This window comes from Colletes latitarsis, chromosome 11 (genome assembly GCF_051014445.1).
Source record: "Colletes latitarsis isolate SP2378_abdomen chromosome 11, iyColLati1, whole genome shotgun sequence".
Lineage (NCBI taxonomy): Eukaryota > Metazoa > Arthropoda > Insecta > Hymenoptera > Colletidae > Colletes > Colletes latitarsis.
In genome coordinates this window covers 23,782,013-23,806,255 of record NC_135144.1, presented here as the reverse complement: position 1 = coordinate 23,806,255, position 24,243 = coordinate 23,782,013, and the positions used below count along the sequence as shown (strand labels likewise).

Sequence of the window (24,243 nt, the reverse complement as noted above, 5' to 3'; positions counted from 1 at the left end):
GAAAACGGGAAGTCGGATCGACAAAAACCAAAAGCCACTTTAAAGGGGAAGGTTTACCGCTTCCAACGATGGCTCGTTTATAAATAAAACATTAGTAGTTTCGAAACTGCACGCGTCTAAAGTTTTTAGTATTTTTAATGCGCGTTTTTAGACTGTTCTAAGACAGTGGAAACTGAAGATTGTCTCCTTTCGTCTTTGCTATACATATATTTCCTATTTACATCGTAAACTAATAGGTGGTAGATTTAAAATGACACGTTGTTAATCTTTGATGATTATTTGAAAAATTCTCTTCTGGACCAGAGTGCCCTTAAGGGAAATCTATCTACACGCTGTATAAGTACTTACTGTCGACTATTTTTAATTGTATTGGTAATTATTTTCAGCGTGCAACGTTTTATATCTTTTCACCATGGACACGGAGTCGCTGACCGGGCCTCAGGCCATCAAGAAGGCCGTCACAACCATGTTCGAACAGAAACCATTGCCCGCCGCGACCATAGTTCATTTTAAAGTGTCCTCGCAGGGAATAACACTTACGGACAACGCACGAAAGCTTTTCTTCCGTAGACACTATCCAACGAACAACATCAGTTACTGTGGATTGGACACAGAAGATCGCATTTGGGATTTCGCCAGCGAAGAAACCGGACGACCTGTCAGTGCTCAGTAAGTAATCCCTCGAAATTTCTTGCGTCAGTGCAAAGACAACCAAACGATCCTCGCTTTTGTACAACTTTCTGTGCCATAATCTTATGTCATCCTTCTTATACCAGAACCATGAATGCGAAAGATTTCACCTTTTGCGGTAAACGTGTATTTCGAACTATCGAATACCCTCTTCTTATTCCTTGTTTGATTTTGTAAGTGTGAATCATTGTCTAGTTTAACAGTGTCACTTTTTTGGGGATACAGATCTGTTACCTAAATTAGTATTTCTTAAATCTTTTCACTCGCAACTCCTTTTCATAAGACAAAGTTGTAAAAGTCGAGGTTCGCGTTGCAATCTGTCGACGTTTTCAGCCCAATGTTACTTGACTGTATTTTTTCCAGTCGCTGCTTCGGGTTCGTGGCGAGAAAACCAGCCCACAAGTCGGACAATCAGTGTCACGTGTTCGCGGAACTGGAACCGGAACAGCCCGCGACGGCCATCGTGAATTTTGTCAACAAAGTCATGATGGGGAACTCCGTGTCCAAGGCAAACATCGTCTAAAAATCACCACGTTTCATCGAGTCTCTGAGATTCTCGCATAAGTGTTTCATCCTCGAGCTCAGACGACTGATACATCGATAAAAAAAAAAAAAAAGAATTAATATTAACAAAACGAAAACGATTTCTCGACGAGAAATATATAAACGGCTCGAACGTCGTGACGAAGAAGCTCTCGATGTACTCCCGCGACAGAGGGTCACGTCGAAAAAATTTTTACGGTTCGAAATCGACGCTAGCTGACTTTCGTAATAAGTCTTCATGCATCTCGTGAAACGTAGAGTCGAGTCAGTAGGGCATGAACGTGTTCTAAACAGTTACAAGTAGCACTTATCCGATAGGGGTTGAACCGGAACTCGATTCCATCCTTCGCGTCGGTGATCGTACGCTTGAAAAGTGAACGTTGTTAACGATGATCGTTACTGTTGGTAATTATCTTAGCAATTAGTAGAGTAATATAAACGGCGCTCGCGACACGGTACGACGATGCTGTTCGAGCTCGATCGAACGTTACGAACGATCTCGCTTTTACGATACTTTCCCACGGCGGAAGTTCTCGCGATCAGAAGTCGTGGCTCGAACGATACGGTTCCAAACGACGTCTAAATCACGGAACGCAACGTTGTGCTTGGCCACGAGCGCGAAACTATTACGCGAACGTATCGATAGCTGGTAGCCGTAGTTGACGAGCATCGGCCACGAACAGTGGTTCCGCGTCGCGTGTCTCGATCGAACGAAAGCAAGCTAAAAACAGAAAAAGAAAAAAAAAAAAGATGAAAAATATGGATAAAGTAAAAATCACGCCGCGGCGCGAACGATAGTTGAATCCATGCATGTTATATATATCACGTTATACTTGGGACTCTCGAGTAATGTTTATCGATGAAAATGTTACGTCGCGGATCCGACCTACGGTATCGCAGCCCGAGAAGAGTATGTATTCGAATCGAGGTTGGTGACGTTATAAATAACTGTAAATAAACAAACAGAAAGTAAGATAACGCCTTGGGGAAAGGGAACGACGTTTTCGTTCTCTGATCGAAAGGAGCCCGAAGAATGGCAAACGGTGGCGTTGTTTGGTGAACGACAGGTAGAATCGATTCGATTCGAGGGTGTCGACGAGACGAAACAAGTAAACGATACTCGAAGAGGAGTAACGTATCGAAACGAAACATCACACGCGTCATTTCCTTTTGATGATCCCCCCTAACCCGTAGGTTCTTGCCATTATTCGTCCTCGCGAGCGGGAGGTCCTTCGTTTACGTACCCGACGAAGGAGCGTCCCTTGCGTCCTGGACGACGATAAGCAGTCAATTATTACGAAAGAATGTTACACGTGTAATTACGACAATACCGTGCCGCGGGAGGATTCCCAGCTGTTTTATTATTTTCGTCTTATTCTCGGTTTCGCGAGGTAAGATCGGTTGCCGGGACCTTCGCGTTTCCGCTTCGATCAACGACGAAGGCGGAACATTTGTCAAACTCAGTGCTAGTCAAAATTCGATGTGTATACTCGGACCCGGAGAAATTCGACGAAGTAGACCGACAATCAACCGATCTTCCTTCCCAATTTTTCTCTGTTCTTTGTCGTAGCCTGCGTCCGTGTTTCCGAGCCGCGTTGGCGATCGCTGTCTCGTCTCGCGCGTTTCATTTCGTACACGTGGAAACCCGACTAACAGAGTAATTATTAATTTAACACCAGTCATTATAATAATTATTAATTATTATTACTTATTTACGCTCTATTATTACGTACGTTCACGCAATAATTGTATCGTTGCGCACCGGCGACGGTGCGCTCTTATAGTTGTAACAACAATAAACCATATTCGCAGCGTAACCAGACGTGTTTCGTAACCCGATTTTCCACGCGTTTCTCAGCAATGCGGATACCGAATCGTAATTTTCTTTTCTTTTTGGGATACTCGTATCCGGGGCGAGTCCTTGCATCGAAAGTAGGATACACGGCACGAACAGAACCTCGGGAACGTTTTCTTTGGTCTATGGATAAGTCGTGTATCACGCAATATTACACGATACGTGTTTTGCTTCGAAGGGGAAAGTTATTTGAAAATTGTACGGTTTTCTTTGCGATCAACGTACACCCAACGATGGATTTTCCATTCACTCTGAATGAAGAGTGGAATCGAGCGTGCTGCACGGTAAGTACGAGATTACCTAGATTACCGTTAACGGAGTAGGAATGGAATGTACGGCGCCACAGAGAAAAGTGGAGGAATAACTTTTTACTGGCCACGTTCCATTCGCCGGTACTCGAACAACGCGTTCTATCTAGAAAAGATTATATCATACATTTTTTCCGTGAGACACGTCTTACGAGACATTAACTATTTGAAATATGATACAGCACTTAGCAACTCGTAAATATCAGTGTTTATTAGGCTATCAGAGACTCGAAATTAAATTACTCGGGGTGTAGTAACCCCTATATTTCTGTCAGTCTCTAGATTCTGAAAACCAGAACCGTCAAGAGTCGATTTACTAGGCTTTTCGATAAAAAACACTACAAATTTCGATATCCATATTATAGGTATTGAAGTGATTGCATAGCACAATCGATACACTTTATTTTCTAAAGTATGACAAAATAAAAAAAATATTACAAACAGATAATATAAGTAGGTGATATAAGGTTGAATTACTTTCGCGTTTTGGATTAGATTGCAAAGTGGCAAACAAACTAAAAATTGATTCTCGTCGTCGAATAAAATAAAAATAATCGTACGCGTGGCAGACTATTCGTATTCTTTGTGCTTGCTGCGATAGCGTGGACAACTTTTCGGTAGACGAATCCTCAGGATCATCGATCCGTTCTAACTGCGAGAGGCTTAGAGATCCAGTAACGAATACCACATAGAAATCCCGTAAGCCTGGCCCGTGGAGTAGACCAGCGAAACTGTCGTTTTTCGCATACACTTACGAGCAACAAGTCGCAAGACTGGTTCCGGCTCGGACCACGGGAACAGTCAACAAGGAGGCTTCAAGAGGATCGCATATTCTGGCCTGATTCAGGCCGACCATGGCTGTCGACGTCGAGTCGATCCTGTGCGTTGTGTTCGGTTTCTCGTTGATCCTCTCGTCGGATCGAGCGGACGCGCGGCCGCGGCGCGGTGATTTCGAATTTTCCGTGCAACGCAAATACAATTGTTCGCCATTGGACAACGAGAGTTGGTCCTTGGAAGAAGCAAACCAGAAAATAAACAGGTTCGTGTTTGATCGATGATTCCCTCATTTTCTGGATAGGTCAAAATCTCTGATGACACAGTACTGTGTTGGTCATTTTAACGAATTCCTACATTTTCATACCAGAAGCACCGATTGTAACGTGTATAAGCTTTTACATTCGTAAAATTAGTAATTTTCTGAATCAAATGATTCAGTGTCTCGTGTAATACCAAGCACATTTTATATGTGCATGACAAAATTACGATGATCAGAACGACAATCGTATTATATACTTCTTAAAATTCTATTTCATGCAGCGTATAATTCAGATTTTCGATCAGAAGTTGTTTTCTTTTGAATCTTTCGACTCGAAGATGGCGACTATGTGAAACATATGCGAATGTACAGAGATTTGTGTCCCCAAAGGTCTCTCGAATCCGGAAATCATTTTCTGTTGTAACCCCATTTTCAATACATCGTCGAATTTTCTAAATTTATTTTGCAAAATCATTTACTTATTTTATATCGATGTATTACAATTAGATTAAGGGAAAAAACGTTTCCTTTCATTTTATTACACCGTAGTATAGGTGTATGCGTACCATGGCAACAACCATAGATCTTCGAAGAGGTCAAGCAGCCTCGACCTCTTACGGAAACGATAAGCAAAAGACTGGTTCGAGAGGATGTGCCTCGCCGTAAAGGCCGACTCGTGTGTGTGACCAGCCTAGATAAACTCTATTCTAATTAGAATACTCGCGCGTGAAACGTCCGCAGTCGATGGTTTAGCTTTAAGTTTCGAAACGCGCGTTATCTTTCTACCCCAATAGGATAAGATCCTTGAAACTCTCAGGGGTTGGTGTACGATAGAGAAGTTGCAGGTGTTCTTTTAGATTCACGAACGAAACGAAGGCTATTACCAACGATACGGGCGATGGTTTCGCGATCGAATCTGGAACGTCGTTTGACAGGAATGCGGGAAGAGGATTTTCTTTTGCCGATATCTTCGAGTCGATGTTCTTGGCGGTAGCTAACGGCATCGGTTCCATCATGACTAGTATTATCGGTGCAGAGAAAAGTCCCAAGTCACGGTCGTCCAGAGTCAGTTACAGGAACCATCAGCTGATCAGATTGTTCCCCAGCACGGAGAACCACGTGAGCGATCTCAGGGACCTCAGAGAGAGCGAACCGGAAGACATCAAGTTCTGGACGCAGCCGTTTTATAACAAGTACCTCGTTTGTCGTCTATGCTTTTTATATGTAATCGATCCAACATACTTACGAGGCAACGATGATTCCAGAACGATAGACGCGGTCGTCGCGCCAGATCTTATTCCCGATGTCAAAGCATTTCTTAGAGACAGAGGGATCGACTTCAAAATACTGATACCGGATCTTCAGGTACGAAGTACTGTTACGGGAAATTTTTCAAACGATTAAAAATAGAAAAAATGACCACACGATTATTCTACGCGTTGAAATAAATTGAAGGGACGGAATAAAATTTTTTAGGAGGCTTTCTTTTTGAGGGAAATGATTCTAATAAGTTTAGAGATTTGTTGGGTACAGAGGTTCTTTAGTTTCTGCTGTAATTTATGTTTCATGGCAGAAAACGATAGCCTATCAGAATCCAAAAATGTCGAAAGAGCAGCGCGAGGACCTCGTCACCACTCAAGGTCACAGCATGACCTGGAAAAGGTATCATCGATACGCGGGTGAGTTTCCCAATTAATGGATCAAATGGACGATTCCCACGTAATGAGTCATGCAAAGACTCAATATAAATTGTATTGCATGAAATGAAATTTGAAAAGATTAATACGGCTACAGCCATTTCTATTGCCCCTCATCGTATTAAATTTCGAAGAATAGAAATAGTATTATTCTTTTTATAATAAAATGTTTTTGGCACCAAAAATTCAGTAAAGAGATTCTTTGAACCACTGTAACTTCCTTGAAACATCACGGATTTTAATTTAGTTTTATAAACACATTGAAACATATGAAACCACAAAAATAAAAGCAAGAATACGATCTTTGGTGTTCTAGGGTCAATAGCAATAATTATTTTAATACGGTAATTTAATTTCCAAATACTGTCGTGCCTTCATTTTCCAGATATCGTACGGTACTTGGAGTACCTAGCCTTCAAGTACTCGAGAATGGTAGAACTGATAACTATAGGCCACAGCTACGAGGGACAGCCCATAAAAATGGTGAAAATTTCGACTGGCCTCAACAAGGAAGGAGAGGCCAAGTCGGCGGTCTGGATAGACGCTGGTGAGTTTCGCTTGTTCCAAAAGAGTTTCTTTGGAATTGCTTTTACCCAGTTTCCGGAGAAATGCACGCAGACTAAAGAGACGCGTAGCGCGTACGTGCTCGACATTCGCTCGGCTCGCGCGAAATTATTCAAGCAACAGTGAAAAACATGGTCAGCCCCGTGGCTTTAGAGTTCGTATGTTCAACGCAAAATCTTGATCTTTATTATTCTTATGTAGTTCCCGTGGAACTCTGCATAATAAGCGAGGCATCGCGCGAGTGACACGTCTATGCTAGAATCGAAACTAGGCTTACGTTGAAAACTCTTTCGAACTATTCCAAAGGTACTCTCGTTTCGACGAATGGTCCGGAACTTTTGTTTGCGAGAAGAGTTTACAAATTTCTTATAGAATAACAGGATATCGAGCTTATATTGCTCTTATAGATAAAGAATATCGCAATTCTGTATTTGGAGATTATTGTTTAGGCAAGTACACTTTGCGTTACAGAAACGGGTCTGCGTACATTCTGAACAATTTCTAAATATTCGACGTTGCACGTTATTATGAATTCTGAACATTATTTTCGAGCAGAGATGAGTAAAATTTTATTCGAGTAATAAATAACCGATATCATCAACGTATAGCAATTTATTTCTAATGTTTATTTAATTGAACGTTATGTTTGCATTTTTTGATTAATTTTTTGTTTAAGATTATCTGCCCTATTTGACTAAACGTTATGACAGCGCTTAATATTCAACTGAATTAAATTTATGGGAGTCGTAATGCTCGATATGTGTCGCTGAAATTATTACCAGTCGTATCTTCGTTCGATGCAAACGCGATAAATGTTGCATCAGATTTTACGCATATCTAGATGTTCAAATACAAGAAAGTCTTAAGCGATCATGTACCTGTTTATAAAGATCGAATCAATCAAATTCGGGGCGTTTATTACGATTGTAACTTACTCGTTTAAAAATATTAAAAATTATTAATATTATTATCGAGATATAGTTCTGCCAACTAGTACATCAACCGTCTAAAAACTACTTAGGCTTAAAACTTCTGAACTGACTTTATATTAAATACACGTTCTCATAAACATTCTCACACAAGTCACAAGTCATCTTTCAAACATGTTGTGTATATTTCAGGCTGCCAAAACTCTAAATTAGAGCCGACTATATAACGAATATACACCAGATCTGTGTCCTAGATCGCTTGCTATACACAATACGCAAACTCAAACATTCCCATACAAATTATACATCTTTAAAACGTGTCGTGACTACTTAGAAATCTATGCACATTTCACGAGGCCCAGCGGATCGCTTGAAATTTTTGGAAATACTGAATTCTTATGCTGATCGCGTTTAATGCGACCCTATACCGTTATTTTATATTTTTTTTTTTTCCTCGAATCGTGTTCACATTCGACAGGCATGCACGCACGCGAGTGGATCGGCTCCGCTGTGGCGACCTACATCGTAAGCCAGCTGGTAGAGAAAAACGCGAGCTACGCGAAATTACTCGATAATTCGGACTGGATGATCCTGCCTGTCGCTAATCCGGACGGCTACGAGTTTACTCACACCGGGGATCGTCTCTGGAGGAAAACGCGAAGCAATCATGGCGAAAACGAAGAGGGCAGTCGGTACGACACATTTTCTGGAAAACTATGGAGGATTTCACCCTGTTGATTCTTCGATCTTCGATGCTTTGAACCCTAATATCATGAACAATGATTAAACTGTTACTTTAAGACATTATTACTGCTATGCTGTCTTCTCATTGAACTATAGTGCTCTAGTATGCTAGGGTTAGAAGGTTACGAGGCTAAGTTGCTGCATGATTTTAGAGTGATATTCGAAGTAGCCATTGGGTAGTCGCTAGCAATTCGTATCATGGACTGTAGAATGCATTCAAACACTTGTGGCTGATATCTAACTGAATTGAGCATGCACTGATGTATATGAAACATGTGTTCATATAGGGTGAAACTGAAATATACAGGGGGTTCAGCTACTCCTGGGAAAAATTTTAATGGGGGATTCTAGAGGCCAAAATAAGACGAAAATCAAGAATACCAATTTGTTGATGAAGGCTTCGTTAAACAGTTATTAACGTTTGAAGTTCCGACCGTACTGAATTTTTTTCTCGAAAATGCGCAAAATTTCGGGGGTATGTCTATTCACCAAAAATGATTGTAATTGACTCCCGCAACTAAAAATAATTTTTCCAAAACGATTTGAAATTTTTTTTTTCCGTCGAAAAATTTCACACCTTCCCGAATTTTTTTCTAAAAAGTGGGTAGGATTTCGGGGGTATGTATATCCACCAAAAATGATCGTAATTGACTCCCGCAACCGAAAATAATTTTTTCAGAACGATTTGAAATTTTTGAATTTAATTGTTAACTTTTTAACGAAGCCTTCATCAACAAATTGGTATTCTTGATTTTCGTCTTATTTTGGACTCTAGAATCCTCTATTAAAATTTTTCCCAGGGGTGTCCGAACACCCTGTATAGTCTCACTTTGGTTTATTCTACTTTTCTTAACGATGAAAAGAGATCGTATAAATGTAGATTCAGAAACTCCTTTTTTTTTCAAGATACAATCAAATTTTGTTTATGATGGAGTATTTGATATATCTTTACAACTTAATTAATACGTGGCTTTCGATTAATATACTTGCAAATTTTCCAATAACATTAGTATCGTTAAGAATATTGTAACATAACACTACCGATGTTTCTAGTTTTTACATAATAACTTGAACAAATTTCAAGGCATACGAAAAAATTAACTATAATAATTTTCTTTTGGAGCAATGTACGAGTCATATCGACGCTTCAGAGATTTTGTCAGGAATAATCCGGTTTTTTTTGAGTGTTTTCAAGCCATCGATAAAATTATCTGTCTACTTGATATTAAAATAAGCCATCTTGATAATATTATCTTAACTATGAAACATACACAGATGCCTTTAATATCAAGATGGCACGCATACATTATTTACATCTAACAGAAATAAATATCAGCATTGCTCGTAATATTATAGTTATTTACGAACAATTTTTACAGAAAAAAAGAATCTTTGGATCTACGTTTATACGACCTTTTACTCATTCTTAGGAAATGCATAATTCGATTACATATTCTTAAACTTGTTGATATCAATAAATAATTAAAAAATGCTTCGAATTATATAACACATCTAACAATATTATTTTTTATTTATTTAACGATTTTGTTTCCCATAATATAAACTATCTGGAATCTGTTTTTGTGTTATTCTGTATAACCATCTGTTACTCGAGAAGAGATTTTTATCGTTGATACAGTCTTCCGAAATTATTCGATTTCAAAGTTTCGTATAATAATTCGCGGGAACCATGGAATGAGAGAACTTTTTAACCGATTCTCAAAAAAGTATTTTTTGTCGTTACATAATAATAATACAATTTTTATACAGTTTCAAGAATTCAACTTTCTCACTATAACGATTTGTTGTATCTCACAATTAGAGAAAAACTACGGGTTCATCCCAGCTTGTGCTTTTATTTCAGCCTTCTTCGACTAATGAACCATTACGCCAGGTGGTTCTGGGGCAAGTGCGAGGGCGTCGACCCGAACAGGAACTTCGGTTACCATTGGGGTGAAATGGAGGGCGGTGGAGCAAGTCCTGACCCCTGTGACGAGACCTACGCTGGACCACACGCGTTCTCGGAGCCGGAGACTAAAGCAATGGCCGACTACATTCTCGCCAACAAGCAGAAAATTAGGTAAATAAATCTCGAAGATAACGCAAGTGAATCAAAGGCGGTCAATATTCGATTATTTTCGGAATTTAGAAAGCTGGTCAGTGTTTTTTTGCATTCACGATGCTTTCAGAATGTATTTAACGCTGCACTCGTACTCGCAAATGTGGCTGGTTCCGTGGGGATACACGTACTCCAAGCCTTCCGATTATTCGGAGTTGGCGAACGCTGCTAAGAAAGCGATAAACGCTATTTCAAAGGTTCACGGTACCGATTATCAACTTGGTCCATCGTCCGATCTGTTGTACCCGACTTCAGGTACGGCAATGTACAAAAATTTTACGTTACTATCGCGGTCAACGACAGATTCTTATCCCCTTGGCTCGATAATATTCGGTAATTGATTAAACAAAAATCGTCTCGGTGTTCTATAATTAATTAAACTGATAACTGGCAGAACGCTTTGGCGATGCACACAACTGATTGGCAGGATAAAATTGTATCCATTATGACGGTCAAACTTTCACCTAATATGGTAAAATACTTATTATAGTAATAGAGTTGATAAATTGATCGAACGACAAGGAAAATATTATTACTTCATTTTGTAATTTAACGATTAATAGTAATTATTCGCCAATTATTATTACCGGAATTGCAGTAACATACGAGATAAATGAACAATAAATAAACGACTAATCATCGATACACGGTAATTTTCTATAACATTAATGTGACTTGGGTCGATTGATCTGAAATCTCCAGTGAAACCTGTTACATTTTATCAAGATAATAGAATGGTTAACAAAAAATTGAGTAGGTTGTCGGTTCTTGGTCCAGTCGAAGCGCAAGATGTGATTCGAGGCAATCGGTTTCAGGTGCTTCCGACGATTGGGCCAAAGGTGTAGCTGGAATTAAGTACGCCTACACGTTGGAACTGAGAGATCGTGGTACTTATGGATTTCTACTTCCAGCGACGCAAATAGTGCCCACCGCCCGCGAAATTTGGGCTGGAATAAGAACAATCGTTCGTCTGGTTACTTGTAATACGTGAATCACGTCCATGACCCTATGTAAATCGAATAAAAAGTATCGTCTAAACGAAGGTACGGACGACGAACGTGCTTTTTCCACCGTGTTACGTATTTGCAACATATACAGACTCGATAAGATTTCCGATTATTCTCGACAGAAGATAATTCTAAATTAGATTTTTCAATAATCTTCCGAATAGAGTATGAAGTTCAAGTGTTTAATCTTCAAATCCTTTTATAACTTTAAGGTCACAATCGATCGTTAAGTTTTGATAATCGTAGTCCGATTAATTTTAATATGGCGATAATAATTTATTTTTAACCTTTAGATTCGTCGTCCTCGTTCGCAAAGAACGTGTAAATATTGTAAAGTTATTTATCGTAGTTCACAGACCAACGATGTATTTAGGAATTTATTTAAGTAGAACGTAGGTAAATGTAAAAAATAAACGAGTCTTGAAACAAACTTCCATTTCAATTATTTGTAACCTAAGCACAAGGCGTGCAAATGTTATTTTTTTTGTAGACCGTAACGGATGAAAAGCACTTTGTTTCGTCTAAAAATCATCGTCTGCGCTTCGCGTAAGCTGTCTGCGAGTACGAGTTATCTAACTAAGTCATTGCCCCGATACAATCATTTAAATGAACACAGTATACTAATACATATTACTGCAGATATTGCACGATATCAAACCGCACTTGAAAATTAAATAATCTTATGACTACTAATAACGTAAATAGCATCGAGTGGTGTCACGTTTTCGATTACAATTCAGAATTATCGCTAGATATCGGGGTATAACTTCCTATATAAATGGTAATTCTCACTTGGAACCACAAGTACTGAGGAGACAACAACTGTAGAACAATGTTCACCAAGTGTTTGCTAGTAGCAGCCGTAGCGCTCCAAGGTAAGCACAAATTCTATCGAACATCGACCTCAAATATTTTAAATACGTCACTACGATCAACTATAAGTTCATTATAGTCTATCGAGTCGATAATATATTTACAATATAAAATTACGTTGTTTCGACCGATGATACTATTCGTAGAATCGTTTTATTTATTCGACGTGTGCCCTATGTACTTGTACAATTTTATTGAATGTCGAAGAATTGAGATACGTCCATCAAAAAATATTGCATAAAATGTTAAAATATATGATAAATATTGTACAGAAATTGAAAGTTTCCTTTAAATATAATTTTAATTCGTTTATTATATGTAAATCATTAGCCTCCTTTCATTTTATAAATATACAATTTTCAACGTGGCAATCAACTGAAAAGTAGTGGTCATTTTTAAATTTGCACGATCTCGGGGTTTAAATGATATTATTATTAAGGACTCTGTTTTATAGTATGCTCGGCGATACCCTATGGTCTGTCGCCCCGTATCACCGATGGGGTTGACGCCGCGCCAGGAGAATTCCCATACCAGGTCTCCATCGAATGGGGAGTCCCACCCCTAACGCAGTTCAGCCACGTCTGCGGTGGTTCCATCTTGAACGAAAGATTCGTTTTGACCGCTGGCCACTGTGTCTTGAAACTGGGAAAACTGAGGGTTGTTGCTGGCAGATACTACCTGAACAGAGCCGAACAGACCGATCAAATCATCAACGTTGTTAGAACCACCGTTCACAGCGGATACACAGGGTAAGCTTCAACGGGGGTGAGATTCCATATATACCACAAAGATATTATTTCTGTCCTCGATAAAAATATATTGATTTTAAAAATTGTATGTAAACAACAGAATATTCGTATAATGAAAAGAACCGTTTCCCATAACGTAAATAAGCAAGTCCTAACGGGGTTGAAATCTTTGATAACGTCAAACAAATGCTCCAAAACTTATATCGTTTCGTTATTTTCGGTATCTCACGCACAGGATGATAATTAAAATTACAAGTTAGAGTATGTTGCACAAACTAATACAGCTTTATCGCGTCTTTATCGGGTAATTCGTAATCTCAGTTCGAGCAGTTCCTGGTCCCCGAGTAAGTACAACGAGATAAGGTCCACGCGATCTTCTGGCTGTTACTCCGACGTCAACAACAAGCGTCGCTCGTTTTACTGACATAGTTTTCCCACGAATTTACAGAGGCGTTGCCCAACACGACATCGCCCTTTTGAAACTGGAATCCCCCCTGTCCTTCAACAAATTCGTGGGTCGCGTACTCCTGCCAACCCAGGGTCAGAGACAAGTTGGACAAGCCGTTCTCTCTGGATGGGGTTCCATCTCTAAGAAAATCATCCCCGTTCTGCCGACTGTTCTCCAGAAGGCCGTCGTACCAATCCTCGACAACGAAGAATGCTACCGTCTACTCACCTCCCAACCCGTCGTAGGTCAACAACCTCAACTCTACGACACCCAAGTTTGCAGCGGTCTGGCTGGCAAAGAAGTATCCGCCTGCTCTGTAAGTCGACATTCTCATTCTCTATCTAGTCTTCTTTTATTCAATATTTTTTCATCGAAAAATACATTATTTACTACTACTATATGGTACACAACTAATCTTTGTCAACGTTCTACTTGATCTTCGAGTCTGACGTTTCTTTTTAGCGACTCAGACAGAGTCAGAAAGTTCTTTTCTAATGACTTTGCAATTGACAAGTAACTTAAAGTTCGCGATGATTACAATGAGAGTATTTCTTAATTTATTCGTCCAATTTACAGGGTGACTCTGGTGGCCCTCTCGCTCAACTGTCTGGCAGCAACGCTGTCCAAGTTGGTATCGTATCATGGGGTATGATGCCGTGCGGATCTAGCCACATGCCATCCGTCTACACCCGCGTTGCCTCTTACGTCGACTGGATCCACCAACACATGGACTAAATTTCTATAAAACGCTTCCGTGCAATAAATCACATCCTCGCATAACCCCATAGCGATTGCACCGGGGCTAAACCGAATCTGTTAATCATAAACAATCAAAAGCATTTTACTTGTTTTAGCATTTCGAGATCACGCAGATCGTGTATGAAAATTGCAAAGAATAAATGAGAAAATAAACTCGATGGCAATGAAGATAAAGCGTCTGTCTTACCTCCCCTTTTCGCGTCGTATAGAAATAATAATCACGCGTCGAATAATATGATCCGATAGGATTATCGATAAGGATGATTGAGCCATTCATCGCGAAGACGAAAGGATATTGCAACAATGAAAGAAACAAATCGAATCGATCGTGCAAATTTCGAAATTAAATTGATTGAAATCAATGTTAAACGAATTATCAAAGAGACGGAACGAGAACAATATACGTACACACGCGTATTATCAATTGATTTCCTAATGATTTGTGTTTATTGTTCGTTATTGTTTCAACTGAGAAAAAGAAATCAAAGAGAAACTCGCCATACTAGACAACGCAATTTCAAGATTAACTAAATATGCTCTCCGTAAATACAGATAACCTTATTTAATGATTGCACTATATAATTCTACTATTAGTCGGTTATCGTTATCTCCTATCTACGAAAAAACAGTACGTACATACGCCTAAATCTATCATTTTCCTCGTCGTTCTAATTGTTTCGATCCTGAATAGAGCACACGAGCTTATCGACTTTTCGAGTTTCATAATTAAGATGTGCGTGTACGTGCACAAAAATCGATAAGCCAGTTTCATCAGTCACAATAACACAGAGGAGATCTCCGTGGCAAATGAATCTTTGTTATCGGGCGTATCTCGCGGAGTCAGCGTCGATTAAAATTTTTTTTTTCTCGTCACTGTCATCGATAGTACGTTCTATATAAACTCCGTCGACGTCGAGAATTGTACTAATCAATCGATATGTCTCTGAAACTGATCGTCTTCGCCGCCCTTTTCGCGGCTGCGGCTGCAAATCCTGGTGAGTACACTCTTAATAAATATCACGGTTTGACGATTACAATATACACGTTTTCATGATCCTGGAATCGTTGTCTGTTATTTGCAGTGAAACCCTATCGTAGCGTGATCTCGCCATTGTTCGAACCCCGCGTCGTCGGTGGATCCGAGGCCAAGCCAGGACAATTCCCGTGGCAAGTTTCCCTCCAATGGGGGTGGCTCTTCGGCTACTCCCACTTCTGCGGAGGATCCATCCTGAACAACGAGTGGGTTGTCACCGCTGGACACTGCGTTCTGGCCGTTCCGACTTACGGTAATTTCGTGGTAAAAGTCGGCAAACACAATCTCAAACAAACGGAGGGCACCGAACAGACCATCAAGGTCTTGAAGAGCTTCATCCACGAGAAGTACAACGGGTGGGTGATCGTTTCGTATCGAATGAAAACAGCCGTCACCGTTTTCGTATAATAGAGTTTGAACAATTTGAAATTTCTTTGCGAAATGTCCGCGGTATTAATTCGTTTTACGATTGCAGGAACGTTGCACCCTACGACATCGCGCTGCTGAAACTGGCGCAGCCCCTGAGGCTGAGCAACGCGGTTAAAGCGATCAGTTTGCCACAGGCAGGAAGCACGCCATCCGGAACCGCGGTTCTCTCAGGTTGGGGATCAACTTCGAGAACCAGTAATCCCATTATGCCCGACAAACTTCAATACGTTGACTTGCCCGTCATCGATCTCGCCACCTGCAAAAAAGCCGTGGAAGAACTTACCGGACCGTCTCCATTGCACGAGACAAACGTCTGCAGCGGTCCTCTCTCCGGTGGTATCTCGGCGTGCAGCGTAAGAAACCAGATCCTATTCACCGTTCACGCCCATAAATCGCTACCTGGCGTCGCTAATAATAAATCACGATTTTAGGGTGACTCCGGCGGCCCGTTGGTCCTCAACAACAACGGCATAACCGAGCTGATCGGTATCGTTTCCTGGGGAATCGTTCCGTGCGGCAGTAATGGTGCACCGTCCGTGTACACCAGAACCTCCGCCTTCAACGACTGGATCGAGAAAATTATGTCCGACAATTAAACGATATAGCAGAAAAGTATCTACTGTGAAATAGAAACGAAATTTTAAATAAAATGTGAAGCTAAAAATAAATATAATAAAAAACTGTTTATAACGAACGATTTATTACACCTACTTCGAATAAATAGAGAATTATTTTTGTGACTACGATTAGTTGCAAACGATACCTAAAAGGGATTTCGTGCTACCGAAATAGTTAAATGATTAAACGAAACCAAGTCTCTTTTGTAGGCATCGTGGAATTGAGCGTTCGATGCGTGCCCAGCGAAAGAAACTACAGCATTGGTGCACCCATTTGCGGTCAGCAGAGTTTCGAAGGCAGGAACCAGTTCTAATCGGGCTGGTAGGAAGAAAGATCTCTCCAAGTTCCTCCTCAGGATGTGCTTCCGCGATAGCTGCCACCTTGACACTGAAAACCAGACTTCGATCCAGCCATTTGATCTTGATCGCTCGAACGGACCACGAGTAAAATTCTGTCAGGATGACAAACTTCCGAAGATCGTTGGACTTCTTGACAGTGTTGAGTTTCGCTCTCGCGTCGTGTTCGGAAATAGATGGTGAGGAGGGAGGGCAACTTTGTTGCAAACTGTATAAGATGGAGTATTTGAACGATTCGCGAGCTTCGGTTAATTTTATCTAATCGTTTCGTTGATAGAGATGATCTCGAAATCGGCGATGCTGGCGCAAAGGCCGGCGAGGATAGTCGGAGGAAAGGACGCGGAAAAAGGATTGCACCCTTGGCAGATGTCGGTACGTTGGGGCGATCGGGAACGAAAAGTTCCGCTGAGACACGTCTGCGGTGGCAGTTTGCTGACGGCTGGATGGGTGATGACAGCCGGTCATTGTAAAACTCTCGCGCCACCGAGAGGGGAATTTATGATACTGGCTGGAAAGTACAACCTTAGCGTTCCGGAGGACACCGAGCAGGGCAGACTGGTCGTGAAAGTCTTCGTCCATCCGGAATATGACGGGTGAGTTACAGGATGCGACGTTAGTGATATTTGAAAAAATTTTAATTGAGAGTATCGTCCGTGTCCGTGAGCAGTTCGAGCCCTTTTCGAAAGGATAAAGATCTTTCGTTTCAGGATTTGAAACAGATCGTACGTCGTTTCAGAATTAATATCATACGCGATGTTCGTTTCTTCGACGTTGGTGCACGCTACGATACAATACAAGAATCGTATCAAGGCATCATCGATCACTAATCTTATCGTTGAGATTGATCGATAGGAACTAGTAGTTGGAATCATAAAATAATAACCTAGTAAGACAACAGATTATTAGATCGTGTCAACTGCATATCGTGTCGAAACGAGTTTACGCAAATAGAAAAATGAATAATGGTTCAAGATTCGTTCAACCGTGACACGATTAAGTGTATACGTACGCGGAGAATGTTATCCTTCAAATTTTATTTTATCTTTTTGATTTTACTTTTACTATTCGTGATAGTTTCAAACTCTTTCAAATTTAAATCTTTACGATCTCGTGAATTTTCTAAGCTTTAATGGAACATATTTTTAGCGCTACGAACATCCGAAAATCCAGAGAACTCGATTTTTCGATCACTCTGCACAAACGTAACGTCTATTCTAGGAGAGTAGCGCCGTACGACATCGCACTGATGATGTTGGAGGAGCCATTCGATTTGAACCCATTCGTTTCCACGGTGTCGTTGCCGTATCCTGATTCAATTCCCACGGGAGACGTAATGCTGACTGGCTGGGGTAGCATCGGAAGGACGCGTACTATCGAGGCTCCGGAGGTCCTCCAGGCAGCCACGTTGCCAGTCATCGATTACGATCTGTGCAAATTGACCCTAGATAAAAGCTTGAAACGGAAAGAAAGGAATCCTCTTCATCCGACGAACATCTGCACGGGACCTTTGGACGGCAGTTTATCAGCTTGCAAGGTTATTTCGTCATAAACGATGTACTATCATTTTGACCGACAACCACCTACCGTGAAAGTCGAAATTTACAGGGCTAAGTTAAATTTAAAAATAGATTAAATAAGATCGAGAACACTGTTTAGAAAATTTTGGGGATGGTAATGTTGGAGGAGTTATTTTGAATAATGTAGGTTGCAAAGGGTTGAAAATAACTAACCTTTTAAATTGTATCGTGAACAATTTCAATATCGGGGAAGGTTGTTTTCCAAAAATGTTTAACCCTTTGCACTCGACAGTCCCCTCTGAAGGGACACCCAGCAAAGAATGTAGGTGTACCCTCTAAGGAAACGATATTATTGTTTTAAAGTGATTATGTAAAGTGTGCTTGAGTTTGTAGTAGGTGATCGAAGGAAAGTCTTCGAGTGCAGAGGGTTAAATATTTTTCGTAAAGCGGAGTAGTAGAATTGGTGAAAAAAAGAATTAGACGTGAAACGAACTATTTCTCCATCGTGTATTTTTTCCAGGGCGATTCCGGAGGGCCGCTGGTCAGAAGGAACGCTTTCGATGAAGCGGAAGTAGTGGGAATCGTTTCGTGGGGTTTGTTCCCCTGCGGCGGGAAGAACGCCCCGTCCGTGTACACCAGAGTGTCCGCCTTCATCACGTGGATCATCCTGATCATGCTGAATAATTCTTGAACATCCATCGCGTGTGTTTGTCAACGTTTATTTTATTCAATAAATAATGTTCGTATTAACATCGTCGCTCGTTTTGTCCATAAACAGGCTCCCGAACGTAAAAACGCGATATAGAGTTACAGTTGATGCAATCGTAACTCATCGTAGCTCGATAATTACAAGGTTTTGCAAGCATCCGCGACGACCAATACAGCAGCCAGAGCTTCCTTCGACGTGGGGATGATGTAACGCGAGGGTAAGACGAAGCCGTGTTTCCCAGTGTCTCTCAGTTCGACCGTGAACGCGTACTTCATCTTGAGTATCGCCTTGGCCCAATCGTCGGATCCGCCGGAAGCCGCGTACAAAGTGGTAGCGCTGTTTCCGACCGTGTAACCGCTGTTGGCGCCTCCCGCTTTCCTCATCGCCGAGGACATCTGTCTGCCTACCTTCTCGAGATCGGCGTAATCCGGCGGAACGCGTTTATCGTAACCCCATGGGTACAGGATGAACTGACCGTAGCTGTGGAACGACAGGTATGCCTAGACAAACGATAAGAAAATTGATTTTAGATTAAAGAACCGGATGAGTGAATTAAATCAGCGAATTAAAAGTTGAACCAACTTTGAAATTGGCGGCGCTGGCTTCGAAGAAGTTCTTAATGGCGTTGGTCTCGGGTTCAGAGAATGGCCCGGAGCCCGCGTAAATTTCGCGACACGGATCTTTGCTGGTGCCCATGCCGCCCCAACGATAACCAAAGTTCCTATTCAGGTCGACGCCGGTGCACGAGCTGCCTATCGCGCGTTTTCTGTTCTTCCGCCACAGACGATCTCTGACGAAAGTGTATTCGTATCTGAAAATCAGTTATAAGATACTAACGTACATTCGGGAATACGCGTGTCTGGAACGTTGGTGTCAAGTAGTTGTTAATTGCGTACCCGTCGGGATTGGCAACTGGTAAAATGTAGAAATCGGTCTCGAGATTTTCGCTATTTTCAACCAGATAGTCGATGATGTAAGTGACAGCGGCCGGTGAGATCCATTCTCTGGCGTGGATTCCACCGTCAATCCACACAGCGGGCGCATTTTGATTCCCGTTACTGATCCTTAGAACCTACGTCGTCGTTTATCACATTTTTAAACTGCAAATTTTGCTGCACGATTTGCAATTCTCACAACGAAGAACAATAATTGATCGTAAGGTTGGACGAGCAACTGCTATATCAATTGTGTAACCTAAATCTAGTACTTTCTATTACTTTCTAGAAATTAATTTATTGTACAGTCTTGTATATGATCTATACACGAACTTAAAAACCATATCGCTTAAATTTCCTAATTTTATTACTCATTTAAGAACGGATTCCTAATCTTTTTGGACTAGTGGAGCAACTTAAAAAAAGCTAGCACAACTATAAATATAACAAGGATTTTAAAACCTACGATAAAAGTTGGATCTTGTGGCAAGTATTCGTTGGTTAAGAATCACCTGTGCCAGGTTCTGGTCGTCGGAAATAAATACCTTAAGGGGCCTTCCTTCGACCGAGTTGCCGATGCTGACGACGGAACAGACATCAGGGAAAGTCTCCGCGAGATAATCGAGATAGGTGTGAATGTCCTCAAGACGATGATAACTGGACCACTCCATTCGATGACCTGACAGGTATACCTTCAAGATTATTCAGAGGTTGCACGTTCGACGCCCCTAAACGATACGTGATAACATTCCGCTCCGTGGATTCAGAGTCGATAGATCCGATACCGATATAGCGACTAAAACACATCCGTTGGACAATGTTGTGCAAATAACAGCGCGATTCTGAATCGACGAAGCGGATTGTCGCGCGCGAGAAGCTCACCCCTAAAGTGCCAAGGGCCACCTCCACCGCGTACGCTAGTTACAGGGTATCGAAGAGGACGAGGACGAGGTCGTGAGTATCTATCACGCACTCTGACCGCGAATCCCTGCCACCAAGCGTAACGAGCTAAAAAATTAGCTCATTAGTCGAAATCGAAGCCAGAAAAGCAAGTTTACAGAAATTTCGAAATGAACACCCGCGATTTTTTATTCGAATCGTGTGTCTACTCGTGTTTCGTTGGCTACTCGCATCAAAGTCAGATTATCGAAGCTTAAAACACGAAGAAAATGTTTGAACTTGTACGAAGAATAGGAGTTTGAAATCAGACGGTAATTTTTATGAAAATCGGTATTTAGTTCCGTAGTTTCCATCGAGATTAAAAATCTTTATTCAAATGGATTTTGTCTACTTTGGTCACACTATAAGAGACGATATTGCACACGATGTAGTTTCAAAATCGCTGGACCAAAAACCAGCAATGTTTCTTGACAAGCAATATAGATCGTAAAACTAATAATAAATCACACATAAAATCGATACGATTCAACCAATTTCGTCGAGCTCTTTTTCTGAATGACCTGGGTGATTTAAAAAAATACAACACAAATGGCTAGCTAGAAGCTATTTATCTTTTGCTACCGCAATTTGTTACTAGCAGATCGACTAATTTGCAAGTTGCAATACTTTTCCTAAGCTCGTTTGCGATTCCAGTCGAATCGCGCGACATCTCGGTTTCTCTCCAGCAATGTTCCTCGTACTGGGCCCACTGCCAAACGTTGCTGGCAGGATTTAGGTAACGGAATCGCGATCGAGACAATACGCGGCTCCGTTCCGCGTCGAGTTCGGAGAAGATGATCGAGAGCACGTGCGTCGCAGATCACGCGGTGTATAACTGTTAATGTAAATCTGCATCATCGACGTAACCGGAACTGGGTTACCAGGTTAAATCGCGAAGAGGTTGATAACCTCGTACCTTTCCATCGAAAATAACCAACAGCTAATGATCTCGGACGATCGCTAACGAATCGTGTCCGTGAATTTACCGGGGCCGTAGATCATTTACAATCCGTTCGCGTATTAGAATGTCGTTAGGCGGACGGAAGTTTCGCCCGATTTAATCTAAAGAAATTAAATTATACTAGTTCTCCTGTGGTAAAATATTCCCAAAACGTCCACTGTCCCTTAAGTCTTTAAGACTGACGTTTGATTCGGTAGGAACATCATTAAAAAAAAAGAAAGCGCCAGGGAAAAACCTATTTGCTTAAACGTGGGAGTGGAAGGCGGTTTCTGTCAATGTTTTATACATTAGGAAATAGCGTTGCTGTAAATGCACATACTTTATTTATAACTGATCGTCGAAAAACGTCAATATAATGTTTTCGTGTTTGGTAAAAAATTACAGCTTTGACGGAAGCTTGAATAAATATTACAGAAAATATGAGAAGAAGATACAACGAATACAAAAAATAAAAAGTGCTTTATTTAACATAAAGCATTTCTATAGCGATTATATCAAACAAGTATGTAAGAAGCGTTCGTGGCCTTCATTGCTACGCGATAAACGAGTGCCATGGGATTTAACAAATTCTGATTAGATTAGAATAATCGTTTACAATGAAGTTGTTTCGATCCTGTAAAATATCGTTTCGCAGAATTTATTCTATACAGTTGAGGCGTGTTTAGATAAAAAATTTCATTAAAATATTTCGCACTATCTCTAACGGCCTATCGGGTTGTCGTACGACACTTATAGAAATCACTTTCGAATCTGCGTCGCGTGTAAAGACAGCCATTTGTTTTCGTCGGCTTTCTTCGATACGTGACTCGACTGGAAAATCGCGACAAAACGCTTCGTGGAGAGCCATTCGTGTCAGTGGAACGAGTAAAATGACAAGTGAAACATTCTTTTTCTCACCGTCGAACGCGTTCCACGGTAGTTTCCCCGAACGATTCAGAAGAAGGTGAAACTTAGCGAATAAAGATGACGAATCGTAGATCCGCGGATAATGAATTCTATCCGCGTGATGGCGTACAGGCGAAAAGAGAAAATCAAGCGAAGCATAAAATAGTAAGCGAGTCGAATAAGGGTTTGAAATTCATATCGGAGTCGTTTGAAACGTCGCTCGGTAAAGTTAGATAAAAAAGTTTTCCAAACCTTTGCGGCCTTCCAGCTCCAACATCTCCTCCTCGGAGAGTATGTCGTTCTCTTCGTCTATTTGTTTCTGTAAGTCATCGATGACCACCTGGTATTCCAAGTCCTTTTGTTTCAAATATCGAGCGACTCTGGGGATTTCTTCCGAGCGGACCATTACGTCGATCGCTGTGTCGTTCCCGACCCAAAGAGACAATACTGTATGCCACAGAGAAGCAAACGAGCATAGTCATTGCAATTATCGATTTCTAATTCGCGTATAAAGCTAAGACACTAGAAATTTAACTACTTCATGTTTTTAAATACAGGGCGAAAAGTGTCGGGTATTTAAGGACGCATTTGCACGAATTAATTTTAATATTTGGTATTAGTTATCTGAAAAGATACTCGCAAAGATGAAATACATATAATCTTAATAATGGGGAATGATAATTATATCCTATGGAAGGAAATCTATACTTGATGTTACAGAAAATTTGTTTGTTATTTGAATAAAACATTTACTATATCATTTTTAATATTAGAAAAACAAGATGCATGTGACGATATTTGTGAGTTTTATATCTGTCGACATAAGTGCTACTAACATTGATGCAGTACTAACGCAAGAGTGATTCCTTTAGTTATTATTAAAATCAATAAACTCTTCGATTTGAACTTGCACTTCAATTTTATTTATTTCCTAGGCTGAAACGCGAAAGTAAACTATTATCATGAATCTTTTAATTTAATTTCACTACGCCATCAATCTTGATACTTTTTAAAATAATTTTTTCCAACGGAGGAATACCAATTCCATTAATTTTATCTAATCGAACGTAGAAATTAAAGATTCTGAAACATCCCATTCAGTTTCCCCAAACAAAAGTCATTCAATCGTTCGAAGTTGAACATTAATCGATCTGTCGGATATTTTTTATTAAAAATTACGAACGTCCAACTTCCTGGAAGTCCACGGCGACGCTGGACACCGTTTGTCCCTCGGGAGCGCGGACCTTCCACACCTGGGCGCCATCGTAGGTCACCTTCGAGTCCCTAACCCTGACCGCCCTTTGGATGGTCTTGGAGTTCTCCGCGACGGGCTCGTCGACGATCTCGATCCAGTCGGGAATCACGAAATCCCGTCGTTCTCGTTCGATCACGGACGCCCCGGCGACGACGAGGCCGACAACGACCAGAAACACGAACGTCGCGAAACGACCGCGAGCACCGCGAATTGTGCTACTCTTGTCCATCCTCGAACGACTATCCCCGGGTCGTCGACGGTCCCACCTTTTATGATATTCGACCC

General features: G+C 41.0%; 6 protein-coding genes across 16 annotated transcripts in view; 5 read left to right on the top strand and 1 right to left on the bottom strand.

The window, feature by feature from the left end:
• Nucleotides 1–3,050, top strand: part of By (focal adhesion protein tensin) — a 215,089-nt gene extending 212,039 nt beyond the window's left edge. For all 11 annotated transcript variants that reach the window (XM_076777972.1, XM_076777976.1, XM_076777983.1 and 8 more), the window contains 2 exons: nucleotides 387–669; nucleotides 1,054–3,050. In XM_076777972.1, the coding sequence (XP_076634087.1) occupies nucleotides 387–669; nucleotides 1,054–1,213 (443 nt within the window). In that variant the 3' untranslated portion in view covers nucleotides 1,214–3,050. The remainder of the gene's footprint in view (nucleotides 1–386; nucleotides 670–1,053) is intronic.
• A 1,200-nt stretch (nucleotides 3,051–4,250) lies between these two features.
• On the top strand, nucleotides 4,251–11,476 carry LOC143347547 (carboxypeptidase B). Its single transcript, XM_076776784.1, has 9 exons — nucleotides 4,251–4,435; nucleotides 5,290–5,625; nucleotides 5,698–5,797; nucleotides 6,006–6,111; nucleotides 6,515–6,676; nucleotides 8,101–8,314; nucleotides 10,213–10,446; nucleotides 10,556–10,740; nucleotides 11,301–11,476. Exons 1-9 carry the CDS (start codon nucleotides 4,251–4,253, stop codon nucleotides 11,474–11,476), a joined length of 1,698 nt encoding a protein of 565 aa, XP_076632899.1.
• Nucleotides 11,477–12,276: 800 nt separating this feature from the next.
• Nucleotides 12,277–14,373, top strand: LOC143347562 (trypsin-1-like). The gene is made up of 4 exons (XM_076776827.1): nucleotides 12,277–12,367; nucleotides 12,820–13,114; nucleotides 13,563–13,878; nucleotides 14,139–14,373. The coding sequence occupies exons 1-4, from the start codon at nucleotides 12,325–12,327 to the stop codon at nucleotides 14,295–14,297; spliced, it is 813 nt and encodes a 270-aa protein (XP_076632942.1). The 5' UTR covers nucleotides 12,277–12,324; the 3' UTR covers nucleotides 14,298–14,373.
• An 861-nt stretch (nucleotides 14,374–15,234) lies between these two features.
• On the top strand, nucleotides 15,235–16,429 carry LOC143347561 (trypsin-1-like). The gene is made up of 4 exons (XM_076776826.1): nucleotides 15,235–15,316; nucleotides 15,404–15,710; nucleotides 15,830–16,136; nucleotides 16,215–16,429. The coding sequence occupies exons 1-4, from the start codon at nucleotides 15,259–15,261 to the stop codon at nucleotides 16,377–16,379; spliced, it is 837 nt and encodes a 278-aa protein (XP_076632941.1). The 5' UTR covers nucleotides 15,235–15,258; the 3' UTR covers nucleotides 16,380–16,429.
• A 431-nt stretch (nucleotides 16,430–16,860) lies between these two features.
• On the top strand, nucleotides 16,861–18,965 carry LOC143348403 (trypsin). The gene is made up of 4 exons (XM_076778566.1): nucleotides 16,861–16,936; nucleotides 17,035–17,350; nucleotides 17,976–18,291; nucleotides 18,795–18,965. Exons 1-4 carry the CDS (start codon nucleotides 16,861–16,863, stop codon nucleotides 18,963–18,965), a joined length of 879 nt encoding a protein of 292 aa, XP_076634681.1.
• A 154-nt stretch (nucleotides 18,966–19,119) lies between these two features.
• On the bottom strand, nucleotides 19,120–23,975 carry LOC143347411 (carboxypeptidase B). The gene is made up of 6 exons (XM_076776541.1): nucleotides 23,887–23,975; nucleotides 22,956–23,150; nucleotides 20,464–20,597; nucleotides 19,880–20,055; nucleotides 19,566–19,794; nucleotides 19,120–19,483 (listed from the first exon to the last, which is right to left on the bottom strand). The coding sequence occupies exons 2-6, from the start codon at nucleotides 23,107–23,109 to the stop codon at nucleotides 19,121–19,123; spliced, it is 1,056 nt and encodes a 351-aa protein (XP_076632656.1). The 5' UTR covers nucleotides 23,110–23,150; nucleotides 23,887–23,975; the 3' UTR covers nucleotide 19,120.
• Nucleotides 23,976–24,243: the final 268 nt, after the last annotated feature.